The sequence below is a fragment of the Ranitomeya imitator genome, chromosome 2 (assembly GCF_032444005.1).
Source record: "Ranitomeya imitator isolate aRanImi1 chromosome 2, aRanImi1.pri, whole genome shotgun sequence".
Lineage (NCBI taxonomy): Eukaryota > Metazoa > Chordata > Amphibia > Anura > Dendrobatidae > Ranitomeya > Ranitomeya imitator.
The window spans coordinates 27,474,583-27,501,843 of record NC_091283.1 but is presented as its reverse complement, the minus strand read 5'-3'; the positions used below and the strand labels follow the sequence as shown (position 1 = coordinate 27,501,843).

Here is a 27,261-nt window from a genome sequence, read left to right as displayed (position 1 = left end):
TATTTTTTTTGCATGAGAGATTCCCAACAAGTATCTGGATAGCTAAAATCTGTTTTCAACAGCTGACATGTACCAGCAATAGGTGCAGGCTGTATCGCGATCCGCCCGCGCCTATTAACTAGTTAAATGCCGCTGTCAAACTCTGACAGCAGCATTTAACGCGCGCTTCCGGTCATTGGGCCGGAAATACGCGCACCGCTGATCCCCATCACGTGATCAGGGGGCAGCGGTGCGTCGGCATGACAATCAGAGGTCTCCTTGAGAACTCTATGGTTGTTGATGCCGGATTGCTATGAGCGCCACCATGTGGGCGGCGCTCATAGCAATGCAGTAATTCTGCTACATAGGGGCGATCTCATCATCGCCTCTATGCAGCAGAGCCGATCAAGTTATGGCAGCTTCTAGCCTCCCATGGAGATTATTGAAGCATGGCAAAAGTTAAAAAAAATTGATTAAAAATATGAGAAAAATAAAAAAGATATAAAAGTTCAAATCACCCCCCTTTCTCCACATTCAACATAAAAAAATAAAATCAAATAACCTACACATTTGGCATCGCCGCGTTCAGAATCGTCCGATCTATCAATAAAAAAAGAGGATTCACCTGATCCCTAAATGGCGTAGCGAGAAAAAAAAATCAAAAAGCCAGAATTACATTTTTTTGGTCGCAGCGGCATTGCATTAAAATGCAATAAGGGGCAATCAAAAGAACGTATCTGCACAAAAATGACATCGTTAAAAACATCAGCTTGGCGAGCAAAAAATAAGCCATCACCCAACCTGAGATCATGAAAAATGGAGACGTTACGGGTCTCGGAAAATAGAGCAATTTTTTTTTTTTTAGCAAAGTTTGGATTTTTTTTCACCACTTAGATAAAAAAGAACCTAGACATGTTTGGTGTCTATGAACTCGTAATGACCTGGAGAATCATAATGGCTGGTCAGCTGTAGCATTTAGTGAACCTAGCAAAAAAGCCAAGCAAAAAATGTCACCGCACTTGGAATTTTTTTCATGTTTTCGAGTACACGACATGATAAAACCAATGGTGTCATTCAAAAGTACAACTCGTCCCACAAAAAATAAGCCCTCACATGGCGATATTGACAGAAATATAAAAATGTTATGGCTCTGGGAAGGAGGGCAGCGACAAACGAAAAACCGAAAAAAGCTCCGGTCATGAAGGGGTTAATAATTTTGTTTGTTTACAGCTTATTGCCTAAGAGACCGACCACTGCTGCTGTGTAGCTTGTAAACACTGAATTGAAGCTGGCTGAAATTAGGCAGAAACAGTGCGCTCCAGCAATCCCGCCAGAACCCAATCAGCGCTTCCAAGCTAAATAGTAAAGATCTTGTAAGCACTGTACATTGTACATAATCTGCTGTCCACCACTGGTGGTCGGTCACCAAGGCAACAAGCTGTTAATATTTCAAGAACGACTGACAATTTTAACAAACCGTAAATTGCAAAAGTGTTTGTTTTTACAAGAACTCTCTCAAAATACCTATTTATGACAACGGGAATAACCCTTTAAAGTCTTGATAGGAAACGTTACCGCACATCCGTCTGCTCCTGAGCACTGAAAGCTCAAACGATTACACAAAGCTCCAAGTGAAGATGAATAAAAATATATTTAATATTTAATCCATAGTAATAGTCATTTCTGAAATTATTTACAATTAACAGTACAATTAGCAGTCTCGGCGTCTGTGACCGAGGTCTCTGGCTGCCTCTATGGGACCCATATGAGCAAATGTGGCAGCATGTCAGACTGGCACCCGAAATCATAAGAACAGGCCACCTGGAGAGACAAGAGAAAAGATCACATGTCCTGGTAGTAATGGCAATCAGCTCTCCACATACTAAACTCCTGGTTAGGTTGTGCTTATTCACAGCTGCCCATTTGATCAGCTGCAGTGTAAAGTACAGCGAACCATAATGGGAGCAAACTTCAATATATCCACATAAGACTGCACAAAAGTGAAAATCATCAATTATGATGTGCCTGGTCCTCTGTGACCCTCCCGTCCTGATATTTACCTGTCACGTCTATACTCGCTCCGGTGATATATTTGCTCTCGTCTGAAGCCAGGAAAGCGCAGACATCGGCGACATCTGAAATAAGAAAACCAGCGGTTAGGGAAACCTCTTGGGGATGCGATACAGGCTCTTGGAGCTCGACCCTCCTATCGCTCTCCCTGTCATTCAGGTCCTAGACAATGATGCCATGTGCAGCAGAGGAACCGGACGAGCACCACGAGGATAGAGCCGTGTCCGCACCAGTGTATGAAGTGTTTGGGGTGCAGATCTGGCTGTCAGTCTCAGAGAACCTATGACTGGCTCACCTTCAGGCCGGCCGAGTCTTCCTAGTGGTATCATACCGGCAAACTGTAAAAAAAAGGGGGGAAATAATGACACCACGATATGCACAAGGTGTGAGCTGAACTGCCGACAACAGCCAGGAAGGTGGCAATTATACTGTGACCAGCACCCACTATGGGGAGGGGAACCACGTATATCTGTAGTCTTCTATACAATCAAATGGGAGGAATTTAAAACAGAGCGAATACAGAAGCAGAGGACCCCAAAGGCCGACGTCTCACCCAGAAACGTGAAAAAGCCTCACTTCTCTAAAGGTTGGAATTCACCATTATATATGAAGTCGGAAATCTAGATCTACCCGTGTAGACGTTTGTCCGACTTCAGGAAGGAGAATATTCTTTCTGCAGCCGCTATTAACACCATGTGGATTAACAGTATACGTCTGTATGCAGGAAGCTCCCCCTCATGGTGACCGCAGGGAACTCACCCTAGTGGTGGCCACAGGGAGCTCCCCCTCTTGGTTGCGGCAGGGAGCTCCCCCTAGTGGTGGCCGCAGGGAACTCTCCCTAGCGGTGGCCACAGGGAGCTCCCCCTCTTGGTTGCGGCAGGAAGCTCCCCCTAGTGGTGGCCGCAGGGAGCTCCCCCTAGTGGTGGTCGCAGGATGCTCCCCCTAGTGGTGGTCGCAGGGAGCTCCCCCTAGAGGTGGCCGTAGGAAGCTCCCCCTAGTGGTGGCCGCAGGAAGCGCCCCCTAGAGGTGGCCGCAGGAAGCTCCCCCTAGTGGTGGTCGCAGGGAGGGAGCCACTATGGCAACATTGCAATAAAGTGGGGAAACAGCGCAATGCAATGGTCCTCTGCTACCACAGACTTCACACCAGTCCTAGGTTCCATGGTCAGTAATGTGGAGCCACAAATGTATAACAAGAAAGGGGCATGTAAGAGAGTAACGCAGCCCTACTAGACAGACACTGCAGACATCAGCTCACTTTGTCCAGCACTTTCTGTGGGACTTTATCAGTCATTGGGGTGGCAATAAATCCGGGTAATACTGTGTTACAGCGAATACCAAACCTGTGAAGGGAGAAGGGCAATCACTGACTGGCAGCACTGTACTCACGATTTACATATCCAGACCTCGTCCTGCTTACACAGCTGCAGGGTTCATCACAGAGAGCTGATACACTGTCACAAGCTCTGCAGCTGTGGTCAGGGCAGATAACAGATGTAGGTAATGTTTCCTTTAATGATTCATATCTACTCACTTGGCGAGCTCTTTGGCTGCAGTTTTTGTCAGACCTTCTACTCCGGCCTTAGAGGCAGCGTAGTTCGCCTGCCCGAGATTCCCCACCTGCAGGAGACGACAGACATACCGGTACATGGAATATTACCACCATAATGTCAGCTAGTAGACACCAGGTGCCAGTGTGTATTACCGTCCTGTACTCGCTGATCAGATTCACTTGCAGTCATTAGATCTGTAGCTACTGATTATTTGTCCATCTCACCTTTGCCACAATGCTCCCAATGTTGATGATGGAGCCACCATTTTTCTCACTGGCTGCAATAGATCGGGCCACTGCTTGCGTGATAAGAAACGGACCCTGCAGGAGACAAAAAGTAAGAAACCCGCGATGTCAGTGACCTCCCATCATGTCATATCTCTGCTGCAGACTTCATTGTTTTTGACAGGAGAAGTGGAGGAAATCAGAGATACAATCTGCCCAAATGCTAACTGTGCGCTGATAGAGATGGGTGGGGGTCCATCCATGGCTAGAATCATTCCCTATCACACGTCCATACTCCCTACGCTTCCTTATACACGTCAGGGAACAGTCGGGGGAATCTGCAGATCTCAGCGCTGCTCATGTGGATGGCGGCACAGAGAATCTGACATCAGCCAAGCGTTCATCATGTGCATGGGAGGCAGGAGAGACAGCTGGAGGTCAAAAGAGCTTCCTAAGAAGCATGGAGATCTAAGAGCAGGATCCTTAAAGCTTCTAGAAATGTACGAGCAGCAGGAATGGATTCAATGTAATAAAATAATGCATATTCACCAGCTGTAACATCCCTATAGATCCAGCGGAGGACGCTCCGGTGGTCTGTGTTGTGAAAGGACGTGATAACTTCCTATTCCAGATACTTGACCGCTGCAGTCAATCGCAGGACTCAGAAATCAGGGAACCCAAACAGGACATCATTGTGTCCTATCCCGACACAGAGCAGCCTGGCTGGATCCACGATGCAGAGTGAGACACATGGGATGGAGCAGGGTTTCTAGAATACAGTCCCTAAACAACCAGAGACAGGACCCCTGAAGCAAATTCTGGGGGGCTGACATAATGTGTGCAGTACTAAGGAAATCCTTACCTGATGGGGAAAACTGGTGCACTAGAGTTAAGAAACACTGGAATAGACAGATGTATTATACTCGCCGATAAAGCACCAACATATTCCACAGCGCTGTACAGACATTATCACCACACACAATTTATATCCCTATCAGTCTGTCTTTGGAGTGTGGGAGGAAGCAGAAGAACCTGGAGGAAACCCAGCAAACACAGGGGAACATACAGAATCCTTAAAGGTGTTCTCCTTAGTGGGATTTGTACCCAGGACCACCTGAGCCGCCCACGAACATTATACAGATAGGAATAATGAAGCCATGCACATACTGCACCTTTCTCCAGCCTGGTGGGATAGATCCATACCTTGAGGTTGACATTCAGCACAGAGTCAAACGATTCCTCTGAGAGGCGAAGCAGAAATTCATCCCTGGTGATTCCAGCGCTATTCACAGCTACACGAGGAGGAGCCGAGAAGTGAGACTGCGGGGAAACAGGGAGCAGTCACTGACCAGTGCACACGCAGGATGAGCCCCGGGGTCCGCTCTACCTGTATCTGCTCCACCTGTATCTGCTCCATTAGGGCGGTGACACTCTCAGATCTCGACACGTCGGCTGTGAGGGCCACATGGTCCTGTCCTGGGACATCCCGGCTCAGGCTCTGTAGGGTCTGGATAGCGGATTCAATGTTAAGATCAATGACAGCGACTGATGCTCCTTCCTGTGACAGTCGCTGGCAGACTGCTCGACCGATGCCGCTGCCACCACCTGTGGGAGAAATATATCCAAGCTGCATCAGATCAGTCTGTCACATCACTCGGGGATTACTGCTTCATGCTCTTGCTGTGCATTCTTGTGCACAGATGGCAAAGGAAAGCCTGGACCGGACACAATGCAACAGGCACAGAGCTGTGCGAGCAGGACCAGGCCCGGCACAATCTGCGCAGGTTGGTGTATGCCGGGGGCTTCCTGTAAGTGCAGGGGGCTTCCTCTATATATGCCTGGGGTATCCTGTATGTGCCAGAGGCGTCCTCTATTTACAGTTAGGGCCAGAAATATTTGGACAGTGACACAATTTTCGCGAGTTGGGCTCTGCATGCCACCACATTGGATTTGAAATGAAACCTCTACAACAGAATTCAAGTGCAGATTGTAACGTTTAATTTGAAGGGTTGAACAAAAATATCTGATAGAAAATGTAGGAATTGTACACATTTCTTTACAAACACTCCACATTTTAGGAGGTCAAAAGTAATTGGACAAATAAACATAACCCAAACAAAATATTTTTATTTTCAATATTTTGTTGCAAATCCTTTGGAGGCAATCACTGCCTTAAGTCTGGAACCCATGGACATCACCAAACGCTGGGTTTCCTCCTTCTTAATGCTTTGCCAGGCCTTTACAGCCGCAGCCTTCAGGTCTTGCTTGTTTGTGGGTCTTTCCGTCTTAAAGGGACTCTGTCACCTGAATTTGGCGGGACTGGTTTTGGGTCATATGGGCGGAGTTTTCAGGTGTTTGATTCACCCTTTTCTTACCCGCTGGCTGCATGCTGGCTGCAATATTGGATTGAAGTTCATTCTCTGTCCTCCATAGTACACGCCTGCGCAAAGCAAGATTGCCTTGTGCAGGCATGTACTACGGAGGACAGAGAGTGAACTTCAATCCAATATTGCAGCCAGCATGCAGCCAGCGGGTAAGAAAAGGGTGAATCAAACACCCGAAAACTCCGCCCATATGACCCAAAACCAGTCCCGCCAAATTCAGGTGACAGAGTCCCTTTAAGTCTGGATTTGAGCAAGTGAAATGCATGCTCAATTGGGTTTAGATCTGGAGATTGACTTGGCCATTGCAGAATGTGCCACTTTTTGGCATTCATGAACTCCTGGGTAGCTTTGGCTGTATGCTTGGGGTCATTGTCCATCTGTACTATGAAGCGCCGTCCAATCAACTTTGCAGCATTTGGCTGAATCTGGGCTGAAAGTATATCCCGGTACACTTCAGAATTCATCCGGCTACTCTTGTCTGCTCTTATGTCATCAATAAACACAAGTGACCCAGTGCCATTGAAAGCCATGCATGCCCATGCCATCACGTTGCCTCCACCATGTTTTACAGAGGATGTGGTGTGCCTTGGATCATGTGCCGTTCCCTTTCTTCTCCAAACTTTTTTCTTCCCATCATTCTGGTACAGGTTGATCTTTGTCTCATCTGTCCATAGAATACTTTTCCAGAACTGAGCTGGCTTCTTGAGGTGTTTTTCTGCAAATTTAACCCTGGCCTGTCTATTTTTGGTATTGATGAATGGTTTGCATCTAGATGTGAACCCTTTGTATTTACTGTCATGGAGTCTTCTCTTTACTGTTGACTTAGAGACAGATACACCTACTTCACTGAGAGTGTTCTGGACTTCAGTTGATGTTGTGAACGGGCTCTTCTTCACCAAATTAAGTATGCGGCGATCATCCACCACTGTTGTCATCCGTGGACGCCCAGGCCTTTTTGAGTTCTCAAGCTCACCAGTCAATTCCTTTTTTCTCAGAATGTACCCAACTGTTGATTTTGCTACTCCAAGCATGTCTGCTATCTCTCTGATGGATTTTTTCTTTTTTTTCAGCCTCAGGATGTTCTGCTTCACCTCAATTGAGAGTTCCTTTGACCGCATGTTGTCTGCTCACAGCAACAGCTTCCAAATGCAAAACCACACACCTGGAATCCACCCCTGACCTTTTAACTACTTCATTGATTACAGGTTAACGAGGGAGACGCCTTCAGAGTTAATTGCAGCCCTTAGAGTCCATTGTCCAATTACTTTTGGTCCCTTGAAAAAGAGGACGCTATGCATTACAGAGCTATGATTCCTAAACCCTTTCTCCGATTTGGATGTGGAAACTATCATATTGCAGCTGGGAGTGTGCACTTTCAGCCCATAGTATATATATAATTGTATTTCTGAACATGTTTTTGTAAACAGCTAAAATAACAAAACTTGTGTCACTGTCCAAATATTTCTGGCCCTAACTGTATGTCGGGGGCCTCCTGTAAGTGCAGGGGCTTCATCTATATATGCCAGGAGCTTCCTGTATGTGCCGGAAACATCCACTGTATATCCCGGAGGCTCCTGTAGATGCAGGGGGCTTCTTTTACAAAAATGTTTCCATTCACAGACAGCAAGCAGACATCATGAAAAAATGGGGCAGAATCAGAACATTAAATTGGCAAGAGAGTTGTCTAAGTTTTCATTGTACAACAGGTAAAAATGTTTGTCTGGACGAGTCACCTCCTATAAGAGAAAATGATAAATAGCGCCACCATCTGGCACCTTACACCGCACTGTGTGGGGCCCTGGGGGGCAGGATGACACAAAGCATCAGATACCCCAGCAGCTGCAGACTGTGGCTCCCAGCTGTAGTCAGGGTGAATGCACAGCAGCCAGTTATTGCTGCAGAATAGCTCACACTGGTCAGGTCTGTATCACTCACTAGTCAGTATCGCTCACACTGGTCAGGTCTGTATCACTCACTGGTCAGTATCGCTCACACTGGTCAGCTTTGTATCACTCACTGGTCAGTATCGCTCACACTGGTCAGGTCTGTATCACTCACTGGTCAGTATCGCTCACACTGGTCAGCTTTGTATCACTCACTGGTCAGTATTGCTCACACTGGTCAGGTCTGTATCACTCACTGGTCAGTATCGCTCACACTGGTTAGGTCTGTATCATTCACTGGTCAGTATCGCTCACACTGGTCAGTGTCGCTCACACTAGTAAGTATCGCTCACACTAGTAAGCATTCCTTACACAGGTCAGCGTCACACCCACTGGTCAGCATCGCTGACACTGGTATCGCTCACACTAGTCATTATTGCTGACACTGATCAGCGTCGCTCACACTGGTCAGGTCAGTATCCCTCATGCTGTTCATCATCGCTCACACTGGTCAGTATCCTCACGCTGGTCAGGTCAGTATGCTCACTATCCTCACACTGGTCAGTATCCCTGACACTGGACGGCGTCGCTCACACTGGTCAGGTGAGTATCCTCACACTGGTCAGCATCCTCACACTGGTCAGCGCCGCTCACGTTGGTCAGTGTCCCTCACACTGGTCAGTATCCCTCACGCTGGTCAGCATCGCTCTCACTGGTCAGGTCAGTATGCTCACTATCCTCACACTGGTCAGCATCGCTCACACTGGTCAGGTCAGTATGCTCAGTATCCTCACACTGGTCAGGTCAGTATCACTCACACTGGTCAGTATCCTCACGCTGGTCAGCATCGCTCACACTGGTCAGGTTAGCGTTGCTCACTATTCTCACACTGGTCAGTATCCCTCACGCTGGTCAGGTCAGTATGCTCAGTATCCTCACACTGGTCAGGTCAGTATCACTCACACTGGTCAGTATCCTCACGCTGGTCAGCATCGCTCACACTGGTCAGGTTAGCGTTGCTCACTATTCTCACACTGGTCAGTATCCCTCACGCTGGTCAGCATCGCTCTCACTGGTCAGGTCAGTATGCTCACTATCCTCACACTGGTCAGCATCGCTCACACTGGTCAGGTCAGTATCACTCACACTGGTCAGTATCCTCACGCTGGTCAGCATCGCTCACACTGGTCAGGTTAGCGTTGCTCACTATTCTCACACTGGTCAGTGTCGCTCACTGGTTTTCCAGCTATTTCTTATCTGCTTTTTCACTGGTCTCGATGTATAAATCGATGTCCCAGACTCTGCACCGTATTTGGGGATTTGTCCACCGCGCTTTACACTACCGCACTGCCTGCTGTATATAGCACAATCCCCGCAGGAGGAAAAAAGAAAACCGCTCTGATGTCCAATGTCCTTTACTGCACAGCCACAGCAGACCGGATTCGTCAGCAGACCCCAACTGCATCCCACCCAGATCCCAGGAGCCGCTGATAATGGCCGCACGGGGGCGGAGGGGTTAATATAGAACGACCTGTCACGAGGGCCAGAACAGACCGCAGCCTGAGGGGCGCCGCCATGATTCCTCCACACCGGAGACCAGAGAGACGAGGGGACCGGAAGTGCCCGATCATAGAGGAGAGGAGGGAAAGAGGAGCGTCTCCTCCAGTACACAGGCTTCTATACAGACTAGAGACCAGGGACCCTGCAGCCTGCTGGGAGGTGTAGTTTTATAGCAGCTGCAGTGAGGAGTCTGATATCAGTAGTGAGAATCCACAATCTACAGCACCGCACCTCATGTAACGTCTGTACACAGTGACTGCACCAGCAGAATAGTGAGTGCAGCTCTGGGGTATAATACGGATGTAACTCAGGATCAGTAATGTATGTACACAGTGACTGCACCAGCAGAATAGTGAGTGCAGCTCTGGGATATAATACAGGATGTAACTCAGGATCAGTAATGTAATGTATGTACACAGTGAGTGCACCAGCAGAATAGTGAGCGCAGCTCTGGAGTATAATACAGGATGTAACTCAGGATCAGTAATGTATGTACACTGTGACTGCACCAGCAGAATAGTGAGTGCAGCTCTGGGGTATAATACAGGATGTAACTCAGGATCAGTAATGTATGTACACTGTGACTGCACCAGCAGAATAGTGAGTGCAGCTCTGGGGTATAATACAGAAGGTAACTCAGGATCAGTAATGTATGTACACAGTGACTGCACCAGCAGAATAGTGAGTGCAGCTCTGGGGTATAATACAGGATGTAACTCAGGATCAGTAATCTAATGTATGTACACAGTGACTGCACCAGCAGAATAGTGAGTGCAGCTCTGGAGTATAATACAGGATGTAACTCAGGATCAGTAATGTAATGTATGTACACAGTGACTGCACCAGCAGAATAGTGAGTGCAGCTCTGGAGTATAATACAGGATGTAACGCAGGATCAGTAATGTAATGTATGTACACAGTGACTGCACCAGCAGAATAGTGAGTGCAGCTCTGGGGTATAATACAGGATGTAACTCAGGATCAGTAATGTAATGTATGTACACAGTGACTGCGCCAGCAGAATAGTGAGTGCAGCTCTGGAGTATAATACAGGAGGTAACTCAGGATCAGTAATGTAATGTATGTACACAGTGACTGCACCAGCAGAATAGTGAGTGCAGCTCTGGAGTATAATACAGGATGTAACTCAGGATCAGTAATGTAATGTATGTATACAGTGACTGCACCAGCAGAATAGTGAGTGCAGCTCTGGGGTATAATACAGGATGTAACTCAGGATCAGTAATGTAATGTATGTACACAGTGACTGCAGGAGCCTTTTTCTGAATTTGCCAGTCACCACAAAATTCCTTTACGAATTCTTACCCAGAATACAAAAATCTAGAAGTAGGAAAAAGAAATGAAAAAAAAAAACAAACAAACACATTTTCATTATTTTATTCTCATTACTAAAAAAAAAAAAAAAAAATTTTCCAAGCACCCACAGCTTCCATCAGCAGCAGAATACAGAGAAGAGCGGGCAGGAGTGCAGCGCTGCGACCTCACTGCCTGTACACCAGGGGGCCTGATTCTTTGCACAAGATGGAACAGGACGACAGCCTGCAGACTATGGAGCGGCGTTATGTTGCGATGGTGGCGACAGACGAGAGTGTAGCACGTCCGCACCACACAGAGTCCCAATATTTTCCCTAGCTATATACAAAGAGCAGCATGAACGTCCCATCACCGCTTCTCTAATTCCTCAGAGATCACGATAGGCTCCGGACAGAAGCCGACGAGAAGTCCGACCTATGGTGGCGTTACCAAATATCCTACTGGTATAAAAATCGGGGGGGGGGGAGAGATGGGGGGGCCAATTGCAAAATTACCAGGATGTTGACCGGGGGAGGAGATACTCATGATTACATTGAAGTTTGGTCCAAAAAAAAAAGTCCAACACAAAAATTAAGTGGAGCGGAACCAGGATATGATATTGCAGCATTACTGTGTCCGGGGTGAGAGGACGGCGTCTCCATCGTCACATACTTCCCTCCAGCAGGGGACGGTGCCAGGACCCACGCACTGACGCCCCCTTCTCGCAGAGGACGGGTCGAGGCTCCGGCTTCGCACAATGACAGATCTACTCATACTGTGCGATCAGAACCATCATGGCCACTCCGAGGAGCAGGCCGAACGTCTCCATGATGGACTGCACCGGGCGAGAGTCCTTCAGGAGCTCAGGGATGACGGAGACGGTTGCAATGTAGATGAAACCACCGGCAGTAAATGGCAGGATCCACAAGGTGGCGGCTTCACCGATTCCCTCTGCCAGGAGAGAGCAGGCCGTGCCGGCGAGGGCGCCGAGAGCCGTGCTGAGCTGCAGCATCATCGCCTGGAGGAGACAAACCAGATATTGTGGACAATCCGACAGACGACATCAGCACAAAGTGAACTGTCACATTAGAGGATTTCTGTCTGACAAACATCCCCTTTAAATACGAACACTCCCCGGATGCCATATAGTTTCCCAAAGACCCCAACTTAGTGATGAGAATGAGTGAGGCGCCGCTGATCTATGAGAAACTTGGGGCTCACCATCTCTGCCAGGCTGCAGCGGTGACATCTTAACAGCACTGCAGCCAATCACTAGCTCAGTACCTCGTGCAGTCTATAGGAGAGCCCCATGATTGGCTGCAGTGCTGTTGACTTGACGTCACCGCTGCAGGCTGTTCACAAATCGCTGCTGTATCTTCATAATTAGACTCAGGCACGGCGAGTACCGGACGATTTTACATAATCGCTAGTCCGGAGCTGCGCACTTTTGTGCAGGAAGCGATGATTACGACAAGGGGAACCGTCTCGGCAGGTTGCTGGAGAACCCCTTTAAGAAGAAGGCCCGAGTTCTGTTTACGGAGTCAAACGTTTGGACGCAACATAATTTGGGGTCTTCAGAAATTAGAATTTTTCTTTTTCTACCCTATTTAAGAGCCAGAACTAGGACGGAGATTGTGAATGAGAGATTCTATGTGGGGTCTTTATTCTTGGACTTTTTATTTCCTCCATTTGTGCCTACATCTATGAGTGTTTGTGTAGGGGAATTCGGGCCTATTGCCTACGGTACAAATGGTATAAAACCTGTATCCGGTACGATTATTTCTGCACCACATTTAATAATTTAGCACTTTTTCTGAATAACAGGTTTTGCTGCCGCCATATTTGAGCGCCATAAGATATTTCCACCAACTTAGCTTTTATTTCTAAACCGACGTATGTACCAATTCATGAAGGTTTCTAGTGAAGATCACTACAGACCTTTCTCTTAGTGCAGCCGCTCTGCACCAGAATGGCGAAGTCTCCGATCTCGTGCGGCACCTCATGCAGCAGGATGGTGATGGTGGTGACGATTCCCACGCTGCTGCTAACCAGGAAAGAGGCTCCGATTGCCAAACCGTCCGTGAAATTGTGCGTGAAGTCGGCGGCGAGGTTCAGGTACCCAGAAACCGTCATGTCTGCAGCGAGATGGGGAGGAAGCAGTTAAGAGGTGGACGATCACTGGGAGTAGATCCCGAGTATCGCTGACTGTGCCATAACCTGTGCGCGGTTTCTCTTTTCCGGACTTGCTGCCGCCCTTGCCGTTGGTCTCCTTGATCCGCTGCCTCACTCCTTCCTTTCCATCTTGCTTCTCGTCCTTCTCCTTTGAGGCCGGGCTTTGCTTGGACTCTGTGAGGCACGAGATACATCAGCATCACACAGTAAAGAGCAGTCAATGACCGACGAGACCGTGACGCACCGTGGCCGTGACTGTGACCGTGCCCAGCGTGCCCCTTCAGATGTCGCACACACTTCTCCACCACAAGAAAAGCGATGATTCCAGCCAGAACCCATAAACCGACGGACATCATGTGGGCATGGCTATGATCTGGAAGAAGGAAAACAGAACAAGGCAAAATAAAGCAGAGCTGTGGAGTCGGTATAAAAAGGACCGACTCCTAAAATATAGAACACATTGGGTGCAGTAGTTCAGTGCAGGATGTGCTGAATAGGTTTTCCTAAAAATTTGGGAAAGTTGTTAAATATCCTATCCAAGAAGTATTGTTTCTCCTTGTGGAGAATGACATGTTAAGCATGCCGAGGTGAGGAGACTTAAGGTACCGTCACACTAGACGATATCGCTAGCGATCCGTGACGTTGCAGCGTCCTGGCTAGCGATATCGTCCAGTGTGACAGGCAGCAGCGATCAGGCCCCTGCTGTGATGTCGCTGGTTGGGGAAGAAAGTCCAGAACTTTATTTGGTCGCTGGATCTCCCGCTGACATCGCTGAATCGGCGTGTGTGACACCGATCCAGCGATGTCTTCACTGGTAACCAGGGTAAACATCGGGTAACTAAGTGCAGGGCCGCGCTTAGTAACCCGATGTTTACCCTGGTTACCATCCTAAAAGTAAAAAAAAAAAACAAACACTACATACTTACCTACAGCCGTCTGTCCTCCAGCGCTGTGCTCTGCACTCCTCCTGTACTGGCTGTGAGCGTCGGTCAGCCGGAAAGCAGAGCGGTGACGTCACCGCTCTGCTTTCCGGCCGCTGTGCTCACAGCCAGTACAGGAGGAGTGCAGAGCACAGCGCTGGAGGACAGACAGCGTTAGGCAAGTATGTAGTGTTTGGTTTTTTTTACTTTTAGGATGGTAACCAGGGTAAACATCGGGTTACTAAGCGCGGCCCTGCGCTTAGTTACCCGATGTTTACCCTGGTTACCGGCATCGTTGGTCGCTGGAGAGCGGTCTGTGTGACAGCTCTCCAGCGACCAAACAGCGACGCTGCAGCGATCCGGATCGTTGTCGGTATTGCTGCAGCGTCGCTTAGTGTGACGGTACCTTTAGGCTATGTTTACACATTGCGGTTTTTACCGCGGAACCGATTTTTATGCCACAATAAAGACTGAACACTGCTTTCGGATGGTGAGTGCTCCTTTCTATTTTTATAGTTGTTGCATTGCATAGAGGTCTCCTTGAGACCTCTATGACTGTTGATGTCGGCTTGCTGTGAGCACCGCCCTGTGGTCGGCGCTCAGAGCAAGTCTGTAATTCAGCTGCATAGGAGCGATCTGATGATCGCTCCTATGTAGCAGAGGTGATCGAATTGTGCCAGCTTCTAGCCTCCCATGGAGGCTAATGAAACATGGCAAAAGTTTAAAAAAAAAAAAATGTTTAAACAATATGAAAAAAAAATAAAAAAAAAAAGTTTAAATCACCCCTCTATTCGCCCCATTCAAAAAAAAAAAAAAAAAAAAAAATCAAACATACATATATTTGGCATCGCTACGTTCAGAATTGCTCGATTTAAAAAAAAAATAAAAAAAGGATTAACCTGATCGCTAAATTACGTAGCGAGAAAAAAAATAAAAATATTACGTTTTTTGGGTCGCTGCGACATTGCATTAAAATGCAATAACGGGCAATCGAAAGAATGTACCTGCACAAAGGTGGTATCATTAAAAACATCAGCTCTGCACGCAAAAAATAAGCCCTCTCCTGACCCAAGACACTATGGGTATCGGAAAATGGTGCAATTTTTTATTTTTGTTTGTTTTTTTTAGCAAAGTTTGGAATTTTTTTTCACCACTTAGACACCAAACATGTTTAGATTGTCTTATCTATGAACTCATAATGACCTGGAGAATCATAATGGCAGGTCAATTTTAGCATTTAGTGAACCTAGCAAAAAAGCCAAACAAAAACCAGTGTGAGATTGCACTTTTTTTTTGGCAATTTCACCGCACTTGGAATTTTTTTTCCCCATTTTCTAGTACAAGACATAGTAAAACCAATGGAGTCGTTCAAAAGTAAGACTCGTCCCGCAAAAAATAAGACCTCACATGGCCGTATTGACGGAAAAAAAAAAAATATATAAGTTATGGCTCTGGGAAGGAGGGGAGCTAAAAACGGAAATGCAAAAACGAAAAAGGTTTGCTTCTTGAAGGGGTTAAAATAATTAGATCAGACTTGAGGTCATCTATGAAGGAGGATCTGATGGAGGTGATGCTATTTCTCAAAACAAATTCATAGACTGCACAAATGTTATTCAGTACATTTTTGTCAAAATCTCCCCACTGCATAGTGTATTGCAGATTTACAATTTCTTAAAGCTTTTGGTGTTCTAAAGCTGTATTCAAAATATTTCTATCTAGATTTCTTGATTACTGTATCATATAATGGTGATTAAAGCCTGACGTTACTATTACACTACAGAAAATTTAACTCTTAAACATGAGCCATGTATGAGGGAGTCGTAGTCAGAGAAATTGAAGAGTCTGTATCCAAATTCCACCATTTATGGCTGGATGTGGACTGAGGATATTCGCCATGTGCCTGACGTTTCCCATCATATATAATACAGAGGGGATTTCTAGGTGTAAACTGAACAGATAACTAAAGGTACCGTCACATTAAGCGACGCTGCAGCGATCTAGACAACGATGTCGATCGCTGCTGCGTCGCTGTGTGGTCGCTGGAGAGCTGTCACACAGACAGCTCTCCAGCGACCAACGATCCCCAAGTCCCCTGGTAACCAGGGTAAGCATCGGGTTACTAAGCGCAGGGCCGCGCTTAGTAACCCGATGTTTACCCTGGTTACCAGTGTAAATGTAAAAAACAAACAAACACTACATACTTACATTCCGGTGTCTGTCCCCCGGCGCTGTGCTTCTCTGCACTAAGCGCCGGCCGGAAAGCAGAGCACAGCAGTGATGTCACCGCTGTGCTTTCCGGCCGGCGCTTACACAGTGCAGAGAAGCACAGCGCCGGGGGACAGACACCGGAATGTAAGTATGTAGTGTTTGTTTGTTTTTTACATTTACACTGGTAACCAGGGTAAACATCGGGTTACTAAGCGTGGCCCTGCGCTTAGTAACCCGATGTTTACCCTGGTTACCATCGTTAAAGTAAAAAAAACAACCACTACATACTTACCTACCGCTGTCTGTCCTCGGCGCTCTGCTTCTCTGCCCTGTGTAAGCGCCGGCCGGAAAGCACAGCGGTTACGTCAGACAGCGGTAGGTAAGTATGTAGTGGTTGTTTTTTTTACTTTAACGATGGTAACCAGGGTAAACATCGGGTTACTAAGTGCAGCCCTGCGCTTAGTAACCCAATATTTACCCTGGTTACCAGCGAAGACATCGCTGAATCGGCGTCACACACGCCGATTCAGCGATGTCAGCGGGAGATCAAGCGACGAAATAAAGTCCTGGCCTTTCTGCCCCGACCAGCGACATCACAGCAGGGGCCTGATCGCTGCTGCGTGTCACACTGGACGATATCGCTATCCAGGACGCTGCAATGTCACGGATCGCTAGCGATATCGTCCAGTGTGACGGGGCCTTTAGTCTTTGGGTCACCGCAGGGATTACGAGACTCCACAACCTATTTAACATTGATGGTATTATTCCATTCCCAGCCCTCCAAGATAAGTACAGACTCCCTCCTAGAGAAATATTCCGCTATTCACAGGTGAAGAACTTTATTACCACACTTCGGAGATACTCCACCCCTCCTGACATGTTCACTCCTTTCTAACAAAGGTGTCCCCAGAATCCACATCTCCCAGGTACCATTTCACACATCATCTACACCTCCCACAGGTGTCATGTTAACCTCCGCCTTTCGCTGGGAGTCGGATATCGGCCATTACTGACCCACAATGGTCTCACATTTGTTCCTCTTCAACCGGCGGAATTCCAAAAACATTAATGCTAGAGACAAACTATAAGATGTCACCTAGATGGTACTTGACCCCAGCTAAAGTCACCAAGGAAGTTACTGGCTACTCTCCCAAGAGTTTTAGTGGTTGCGATTCTGATGAGGTATGTACCATAGTTGTGGATGTGCCACGTGGTGCGCAGAGTTTGGACTAGGGTATATCAGTTTTCTCTCTCAGTCACAAATACTAACTTTAAAAAAAAAAAAAAACCCTTGTGAAGCCTTCCATAAATGTATCCCTAAACACACCCATATTCTCATCTCATTTATATTCCTAGCGGTCATGCAGCCTATAACATTGGCCTGGGGAAAAAAAGAAAAAAAAAGGTCTAGATTTATCAGAAGTCAAAAGACGCTATTCTTGGTATATGATCAATGAAAAATTATCCGCCATACTTGTGGACAAAGTCTGTAAATTTGACTTCCCTGGGCGGAATAAGCCAATCACACCCCCTTCACCGCACCGTCACTTGTGTACCTGATCCTGACTCCCCAGACTCGTCCTAATTCTTTATATTAAGTTTAGACTCGACTAACCCCCCACCCCAGGTCCTTTACCCTCTACTCCTTCCCGTCAATGCCGACCGCTCACCGTGAGAGTGTCCGTGTCCATGAGAGTCATGAGCCGCTTCCTCCGGTGCGTGGTGAGAGTGCGGCTCTGCGGAAACATATAATGGATGTTATAATGCGACTGCGTGACATAGTAACATAGTTAGAAAGGCCGAAAAAAGACATTTGTCCATCCAGTTCAGCCTATATTCCATCATAATAAATCCCCAGATCTACGTCCTTCTACAGAACCTAATAATTGTATGATACAATATTGTTCTGCTCCAGGAAGACATCCAGGCCTCTCTTGAACCCTTCGACTGAGTTCGCCATCACCACCTCCTCAGGCAAGCAATTCCAGATTCTCACTGCCCTAACAGTAAAGAATCCTCTTCTATGTTGGTGGAAAAACCTTCCCTCCTCCAGACGCAAAGAATGCCCCCTTGTGCCCGTCACCTTCCTTGGTATAAACAGATCCTCAGCGAGATATTTGTATTGTCCCCTTATATACTTATACATGGTTATTAGATCGCCCCTCAGTCGTCTTTTTTCTAGACTAAATAATCCTAATTTCGCTAATCTATCTGGGTATTGTAGTTCTCCCATCCCCTTTATTAATTTTGTTGCCCTCCTTTGTACTCTCTCTAGTTCCATTATATCCTTCCTGAGCACCGGTGCCCAAAACTGGACACAGTACTCCATGTGCGGTCTAACTAGGGATTTGTACAGAGGCAGTATAATGCTCTCATCATGTGTATCCAGACCTCTTTTAATGCACCCCATGATCCTGTTTGCCTTGGCAGCTGCTGCCTGGCACTGGCTGCTCCAGGTAAGTTTATCATTAACTAGGATCCCCAAGTCCTTCTCCCTGTCAGATTTACCCAGTGGTTTCCCATTCAGTGTGTAATGGTGATATTGATTCCTTCTTCCCATGTGTATAACCTTACATTTATCATTGTTAAACCTCATCTGCCACCTTTCAGCCCAAGTTTCCAACTTATCCAGATCCATCTGTAGCAGAATACTATCTTCTCTTGTATTAACTGCTTTACATAGTTTTGTATCATCTGCAAATATCGATATTTTACTGTGTAAACCTTCTACATATATAAAATAAAAAAAGTTTGGGAGCTGTTTTTTTTTCGTTTTGTCCATTATTGCACTTTTCTGTTTTCTACCTTTTTGCAATTGCTTATTTTTTCTGTTTATAATCGGCAGCTTGCAGGTGTTTCTATACACTGAAACCTGCACTGTCACTTTGTTGTCCAAATCACGCTCCCTGATGTGGGCCTTCCCTCCACGCTCAGGGGCGCACACAGTTCTGGGTATATGGTCTGATTTATGTAAAAAGCAATGAGCACACCAGATCTGTCCACAGACCCCCCCGCCCCCATCTGAATAATGCTGCTCTTTCCCTGCCACCGTCCTTGTGCCATGAAATGCCACACTGGATATGACAAATGGCCTGAACTCACAGCTCCTGCCCCATGCTGCCCATCATGTATGAATGATTGATTGATTGATGGCAGCAATATCCAGGTAGGGGTTGATAGAGCTGGACATGCGCATTTGTGCCCCCACAGATCGGATTCATGTGCATGCTTGTACTTGTAAGCACAGAGGTGTTACCCCTCGCAACTGTCCGCGAGCTCAACTCTAGGATTTGGGCAATAAGGAGACAGGAGCTTGCAGTGTAGAGAAACATCTGTAGGCTGCAAAAGAAAAATTACACAAGGCAGAAAAGTGACAATACGCCACAACCTTAAAGAAAGACAAACAGATGGCTTCATACCGAGCGCATGGGGAATAAGATGTAAAAAGGCGTCTCCCAGAAGCCCCCCCGAGGCGAAACTCAGCAGCATCTTCAGCAGGGACTGGTGCTGGCTGCTGTTGGACTGCACCGGGATCAGGAAGAGGATGAAGAACGGAGCGGCCGAGATCAGCAGCGTCGCACATATCGCCTGCGAGGAAGAAGAAGAGGTTAGAGAAAACAGTCATCTGAAAGAAGCAAAATGTGAGACCAAAGCAGGTGTCAGAGGTGATAATCTGCAGCGCAGGATAAAAATACCCAGAGAGGGAAGGAAGAGGTGAGATCAAAACCACATGTACACGAGGAGTCAAGGACTGTACACCTAGAAGTAGCCGCAAACACCTGAGCCCCGATTCTGGAGAGTAGATCTACCGTCACCCAACAGTATATACACAGGTACAAGCTATAGAAACATGGAGTCACTGTACATTACTGATCCTGAGTTACATCCTGTATTATACCCCAGAGCTGCACTCACTATTCTGCTGGTGCAGTCACTGTGTACATACATTACATTACTGATCCGGAGTTACATCCTGTATTATACTCCAGAGCTGCACTCACTAGTCCGCTGGTGCAGTCACTGTGTACATACATTACATTACTGATCCTGAGTTACATCCTGTATTATACTCCAGAGCTGCACTCACTATTCTGCTGGTGCCGTCACTGTGTACATACATTACATTACTGATCCTGAGTTACATCCTGTATTATTCTCCAGAGCTGCTCTCACTATTCTGCTGGTGCAGTCACTGTGTACATACATTACATTACTGATCCTGAGTTACATCCTGTATTATTCTCCAGAGCTGCTCTCACTATTCTGCTGGTGCAGTCACTGTGTACATACATTACATTACTGATCCTGAGTTACATCCTGTATTATACCCCAGAGCTGCACTCACTATTCTGCTGGTGTAGTCATTGTGTACAATCAGACAGTGACCGCCTGATACATTGTATCACCCATCAGTCTGCAGTCACAGAACTGTCTACAGTGGATACAAATGTACAGAACTCTCAGCTGGAGGTAAATATTCATTACGGAATAATCATCTGTTACTTACAGGAAATACACAGTATTGGGGTTTTCTTATTAATGTCCTTTACTTTTGTTGCACTCTCCAGAGTCTTCTCTGGGGGCGTGTACTGTCACTCCTCTGCCAATCACAGCTCAACATCTAAGCTGGCAGCCTATCAGTATTAGATTTTGTCTATCTGTGTTTGGCAGAGGGGTGACAGTACACGCCCCCGGAGAAGACTCTGGAAACAAGTAGAGATTTCACATACTGCGCTCCAAAACAACAAATGCGAGATCTCTACAATGGAGCAACGCAGCACAAAACTAAAAAGGGCAGCAGAATCAGGGGATCGCAGGAATCTTTACAAAAGTATTTAACAGGTTTTTTTTTTAGTAAGTGACAGGTCCTCCTTAAGGATAAGTCCACACTGCTGCAACTGCAAAGAAAAGTCTGTGACAAATCTGCAACAAAATCCTCGGGCAGCACATGTCACTCAAATTAAGGGACTTTTCTGCTGCTTTAAAATGTTGCAGATTTTCCACAAGGAAAATTGTGACAGAAAATCCTCAGCGCCTCCGCCCAGGTGAGCACTGAACATTAAGCCTCCACCTGCAGTCGGCAGTGTCCGGTTAGTCCCGTCCATACGCTCACTTACGTAGGTCCACAGTGTGACAGGCTCCATCTTCTCTCTGGAGTCATGCGGTGGAGGCACCAGCGAGTCCTTCAGAGCCTCTCTCTTGACACGTTCCTCCTCTGCTCCTTGGCGTGGGGCGTCCCCCATAGTCCAGCGGTTCTTAAATTCTTCAAGAACATCATGACCGAGTTCGTGGCCGTGGTGGAGGTCCTCCTCATGGCTGTGGCCATGGTGACCATGGCTGTGGCCATGGTGATCTTCATGGCTGTGGCCGTGGTGGAGGTCCTCATGGCTGTGTCCATGGTGATCTTCGTGGCTGTGGCCGTGATGACCTTCATGGCTGTGTCCATGATGACCATGGCTGTGGCCGTGGTGATGGCCCTCATGACTGTGTCCATGGTGACCGTGGCTGTGTCCATGATGGTGGCCTGCATGGCTGTGCCCATGGTGCAAATCCTGAGATAATGCAGCAGTTACCAAGACACCGACAACGGCAAGAGCCACGAATCTCCTCAGCCAGAGCGACTCCATCCTTCCTGCGAGACAACAGTGGCCATGAGAGATCTCCAGAGACACCGCCAAAGGCAAGTCAGCAAGAAAACCGATCACCCTATTACTTCGGCAGCCTCCCTCCTCCTCCTCCTCACTATTACTCCGGCAGCCTTCCTCCTCGCTATTACTCCAGCAGCCTCCCTCCTCCATTACTCCGGCAGCCTTCCTCCTCCATTACTCCAGCAGCCTCCCTCCTCCATTACTCCAGCAGCCTCCCTCCTCCTCACTATTACTCCGGCAGCCTTCCTCCTCCTCACTATTACTCCGGCAGCCTTCCTCCTCCTCACTATTACTCCGGCAGCCTCCTCCCTCCTACTCCGGCAGCCTCCCTCCTCCTCATTACTCCGGCAGCCTTCCTCCTCCTCACTATTTCTCCGGCAGCCTTCCTCCTCCTCCTCACTATTACTCCGGCAGCCTCCTTCCTCCTCCTCCTCACTATTACTCCGGCAGCCTCCCCCCTCCTCCTTACTATTACTCCGGCAGCCTCCTTCCTCCTCCTCGCTATTACTCCGGCAGCCTCCCTCCTCCTCACTATTACTCTGGCAGCCTCCTCCTCCTCCTCCTCCTCACTATTACTCCGGCAGCCTCCCTCCTCCTCACTATAACTCCTGCAGCCTCCTTCCTCCTCCTCGCTATTACTCCGGCAGCCTCGCTCCTCCTCACTATTACTCCGGCAGCCTCCTCCTCACTATTACTCCGGCAGCCTCCCTCCTCCTCACTATTACTCCGGCAGCCTCCTTCCTCCTCCTCGCTATTACTCCGGCAGCCTCTCTCCTCCTCACTATTACTCCGGCAGCCTCCTCCTCACTATTACTCCGGCAGCTTCCTCCTCCTCCTCCTCACTATTACTCCGGCAGCCTCCTTCCTCCTCACTATTACTCCGGCAGCCTCCTCCTCCTCACTATTACTCCGGCAGCCTCCCTCCTCCTCACTATTACTCCGGCATCCTCCTTCCTCCTCCTCGCTATTACTCCTGCAGCCTCCTCCTCACTATTACTCCGGAAGCCTCCCTCCTCCTATTACTCCGGCAGCCTCCTCCTTCCTCCTCCTCGCTATTACTCCGGCAGCCTCCTTCCTCCTCCTCGCTATTATTCCGGCAGCCTCCTTCTTCCTCACTATTACTCCGGCAGCCTCCCTCCTCCTCCTCCTCACTATTACTCCTGCAGCCTCCTTCCTCCTCCTCGCTATTACTCCGGCAGCCTCGCTCCTCCTCACTATTACTCCGGCAGCCTCCTCCTCACTATTACTCCGGCAGCCTCCCTCCTCCTCACTATTACTCCGGCAGCCTCCTTCCTCCTCCTCGCTATTACTCCGGCAGCCTCCCTCCTCCTCACTATTACTCCGGCAGCCTCCTTCCTCCTCACTATTACTCCGGCAGCCTCCTCCTCCTCCTCACTATTACTCCGGCAGCCTCCCTCCTCCTCCTCCTCACTATTACTCCGGCATCCTCCTTCCTCCTCCTCGCTATTACTCCGGCAGCCTCCTCCTCCTCACTATTACGCCGGAAGCCTCCCTCCTCCTCCTATTACTCCGGCAGCCTCCTCCTCGCTATTACTCCGGCAGCCTCCTTCCTCCTCCTCGCTATTACTCCGGCAGCCTCCTTCCTCCTCCTCACTATTTCTCCGGCAGCCTCCTCCTCACTATTTCTCCGGCAGCCTCCTCCTCCTCACTATTACTCCGGCATCCTCCTTCCTCCTCCTCACTATTACTCCGGCAGCCTCCTTCCTCCTCCTCGCTATTACTCCGGCAGCCTCCTTCCTCCTCCTCACTATTTCTCCGGCAGCCTCCTCCTCACTATTTCTCCGGCAGCCTACTCCTCCTCACTATTACTCCGGCAGCCTCCTTCCTCCTCCTCACTATTACTCCGGCAGCCTCCTCCTCACTATTACTCCGGCAGCCTCCTCCTCCTCACTATTACTCCGGCAGCCTCCTTCCTCCTCCTCGCTATTACTCCGGCAGCCTCCTCCTCCTCACTATTACTCCGGAAGCCTCCTCCTCACTATTACTCCGGAAGCCTCCCTCCTCCTATTACTCTGGCAGCCTCCTCCTTCCTCCTCCTCGCTATTACTCCGGCAGCCTCCTTCCTCCTCCTCGCTATTACTCCGGCAGCCTCCCTCCTCCTCGCTATTACTTCGGCAGCCTTCCTCCTCCTCCTCACTATTACTCCGGCAGCCTCCTTCCTCCTCCTCGCTATTACTCCGGCAGCCTCCTCCTTCCTCCTCCTCGCTATTACTCCGGCAGCCTCCTTCCTCCTCCTCACTATTACTCCGGCAGCCTCCTCCTCCTCCTCACTATTACTCCGGCAGCCTCCTTCCTCCTCACTATTACTCCGGCAGCCTCCTCCTCCTCCTCACTATTACTCCGGCAGCCTCCCTCCTCCTCCTCCTCACTATTACTCCGGCATCCTCCTTCCTCCTCCTCACTATTACTCCGGCAGCCTCCTCCTTCCTCCTCCTCGCTATTACTCCGGCAGCCTCCTTCCTCCTCCTCACTATTACTCCGGCAGCCTCCTCCTCCTCACTATTACTCCGGCAGCCTCCTTCCTCCTCACTATTACTCCGGCAGCCTCCTCCTCCTCCTCACTATTACTGCGGCAGCCTCCCTCCTCCTCACTATTACTCCGGCAGCCTCCTCCTCCTCACTATTACTCCGGAAGCCTCCCTCCTCCTCCTATTACTCCGGCAGCCTCCTCCTTCCTCCTCCTCGCTATTACTCCGGCAGCCTCCTTCCTCCTCCTCGCTATTACTCCGGCAGCCTCCTTCCTCCTCCTCGCTATTACTCCGGCAGCCTCCTCCTTCCTCCTCCTCGCTATTACTCCGGCAGCCTCCTTCCTCCTCCTCACTATTACTCCGGCAGCCTCCTTCCTCCTCCTCACTATTACTCCGGCAGCCTCCTTCCTCCTCCTCACTATTACTCCGGCAGCCTCCTCCTTCCTCCTCCTCGCCATTACTCCGGCAGCCTCTTCCTCCTCACTATTACTCCAGCAGCCTCCCTCCTCCATTACTCCGGCAGCCTCCCTCCTCCTCCTCCTCCTCCATTACTCCGGCAGCCTCCCTCCTCCTCCTCACTATTACTCCGGCAGCCTCTCTCCTCCTCCTCCTCCTCACTATTACTCCGGCAGCCTCCCTCCTCCTCCTCACTATTTCTCCGGCAGCCTCTCTCCTCCTCCTCCATTACTCCGGCAGCCTCCCTCCTCCTCCTCACTATTACTCCGGCAGCTTCCCTCCTCCTCCTCCTCACTATTACTCCGGCAGCTTCCCTCCTCCTCCTCCTCACTATTTCTCCGGCAGCCTCCCTCCTCCTTACTATTACTCCGGCAGCCTCCCCCCTCCTCCTCCTCACTATTTCTCCGGCAGCCTCTCTCCTCCTCCTCCATTACTCCGGCAGCCTCCCTCCTCCTCCTCACTATTACTCCGGCAGCTTCCCTCCTCCTCCTCCTCACTATTACTCCGGCAGCTTCCCTCCTCCTTCTCCTCACTATTTCTCCGGCAGCCTCCCTCCTCCTCACTATTACTCCGGCAGCCTCCCCCCTCCTCCTCCTCACTATTTCTCCGGCAGCCTCTCTCCTCCTCCTCACTATTACTCCGGCAGCCTTCCTCCTCCTCCCTCCTACTCCGGCAGCCTTCCTCCTCCTCACTATTACTCCGGCAGCCTTCCTCCTCCTCCCTCCTACTCCGGCAGTCTTCTTTCTCCTCCCCACTATCGCCCGGTCCTCACCTCTGCTCGTTGCTTTGTATGGACCGGGCTCAGACGTGGCACAATATAATCCGGCTTTAAATATCGCGAGATGAAGTGAGGGCAGAAGTGACTGACAGGACTGACGCTGCCAGCACTTACCGGCTGCGGTAAGGGACAAACTATCTCTAATGTCGTTGCCTGCAGGCTGGCGCTGTACAGTGACCGATTCCATTTGTCACGTGTTCATTCCACTCTGGGACCTGTGGTTCCTCACAGTGTATTACATACTAGGAGTGATTGCTCTGTTGTGTGCGTGCTGGGACTTGTAGTTGCAGATATTTATCCCTCATGTTCTTACTGTTATTTTAGAAATAAAATGTGGCTGCAGATATTTCAGGTTCAAAAGCCAGAAAATATGGCCGACGTGTCTGTGACGATTGGATGGGAGATTTGGCTGTGAAAAACAAATCACAGACAGGTGAGAGGAGATGTGGACTGCGGGCAGCGATGGCGCCGTCGCGGGGGACGTGGAGCCACCAACATGGCGCCAGTTCATGTGTCATGTGACATACCGTGGGGCAGGCGGCGGTCCTCGGGTGGGGCGACTGTCCGCGGTAACCGGTGAGCTCCATTTTTGTTGCGTTCTCCCTCCGGATCCGTCGTCGCTCGGCCGCATTTTTTCCTAGTTTTGCATTGAGGTGAACACGCTCGATGGCCGCTCCATCATTGTCCGTGGGGCTGATGGAAGTAGTCGCGAGCTGCACTCGACAGAAAATGGACGGAGCGACCCCACTCCATGACTGGACAGGGCTGCAGAGCCCCACTCTCGGGATCTCTGGGTGTCCCAGTGGTCGAGCCCCATCACGTCACCCTCTAGTGTATAACTCAGAAATTGATAACTTAAAGGGGTTGTACAAAGTTTGAAAGATATTCCCTATCCGAGTGATGGGGATAACTTCTCAATCTCTGGGGGTCTGACCACTGGGACCTCCATTGGTACTAAGAAAGGGGGCTCTGAAGAGCAGCGTGAGAATGGAGCTGAAGTCGACCATGCTCACCGCTTCTCCAATCATTCTTCATGAGATTGCCAGAGATAGCCAAGCGCTGCGTTTCGCTGCTCGAGTCGTCAGTGTTATAGCAGGAGGTGAGTATGATCAGCCTCCACTCCATGCACAGGATTAGTGGGGGTCCCAGTGGTTGGTACTTGGTACAACCCCTTTCAAGACAAAAAAGTGTGGCTGCAACTGACCAAATTAAATATTGACAAATCCCCCCTAGTCGGATAACATTCATCCATGGGCCTTGAGGGAGCTGAGCTCAGTAATAATTTCTTCAACCTATCACTAACAACTGGTGTTTTCCCCTCAAGCTTTAAACATGCCTCAATCACACCTATCCTCAAAAAGCCCTCTCTTGACCCATCCTCTGTATCTAGCTATCGCCCTATATCACTTCTCCCCTATGCCTCAAAACTACTGGAACAACACGTCCATCTTGAACTGTCCTCCCATCTCTCTTCTTGCTCCCTCTTTGACCGCCTACAATCTGGCTTCCGATCACACCACTCCACTGAAACTGCCCTAACTAAGGTCACCAATGAACTATTAACTGCCATGAGCAAGCGACACTACTCTGTCCTCCTCCTCCTGGAGCTGTCCTCTGCCCTTGACA

At 48.9% G+C, this 27,261-nt stretch overlaps 2 protein-coding genes across 4 annotated transcripts; both read right to left on the bottom strand.

Annotated features, from left to right (window-relative positions):
- Positions 1–1,611: 1,611 nt before the first annotated feature.
- HSD17B8 (hydroxysteroid 17-beta dehydrogenase 8) lies at positions 1,612–9,707 on the bottom strand. 2 transcript variants are annotated; one of them, XM_069746266.1, is made up of 9 exons: positions 9,622–9,707; positions 5,211–5,428; positions 5,027–5,143; positions 3,824–3,919; positions 3,581–3,666; positions 3,305–3,389; positions 2,345–2,387; positions 2,040–2,114; positions 1,612–1,800 (listed from the first exon to the last, which is right to left on the bottom strand). In XM_069746266.1, the coding sequence occupies exons 1-9, from the start codon at positions 9,665–9,667 to the stop codon at positions 1,784–1,786; spliced, it is 783 nt and encodes a 260-aa protein (XP_069602367.1). In that variant the 5' UTR covers positions 9,668–9,707; the 3' UTR covers positions 1,612–1,783. The 2 variants fall into 2 exon arrangements, with proteins under 2 accessions (XP_069602367.1, XP_069602368.1); XM_069746267.1 differs by having other exon boundaries at positions 5,226–5,428.
- A 1,325-nt stretch (positions 9,708–11,032) lies between these two features.
- SLC39A7 (solute carrier family 39 member 7) lies at positions 11,033–25,837 on the bottom strand. 2 transcript variants are annotated; one of them, XM_069746264.1, is made up of 8 exons: positions 25,630–25,837; positions 21,382–21,896; positions 19,684–19,852; positions 17,935–18,000; positions 13,381–13,509; positions 13,182–13,310; positions 12,903–13,099; positions 11,033–11,982 (listed from the first exon to the last, which is right to left on the bottom strand). In XM_069746264.1, the coding sequence occupies exons 1-8, from the start codon at positions 25,820–25,822 to the stop codon at positions 11,731–11,733; spliced, it is 1,650 nt and encodes a 549-aa protein (XP_069602365.1). In that variant the 5' UTR covers positions 25,823–25,837; the 3' UTR covers positions 11,033–11,730. The 2 variants fall into 2 exon arrangements, with proteins under 2 accessions (XP_069602365.1, XP_069602366.1); XM_069746265.1 differs by lacking the exon at positions 25,630–25,837 and adding an exon at positions 22,140–22,163.
- Positions 25,838–27,261: the final 1,424 nt, after the last annotated feature.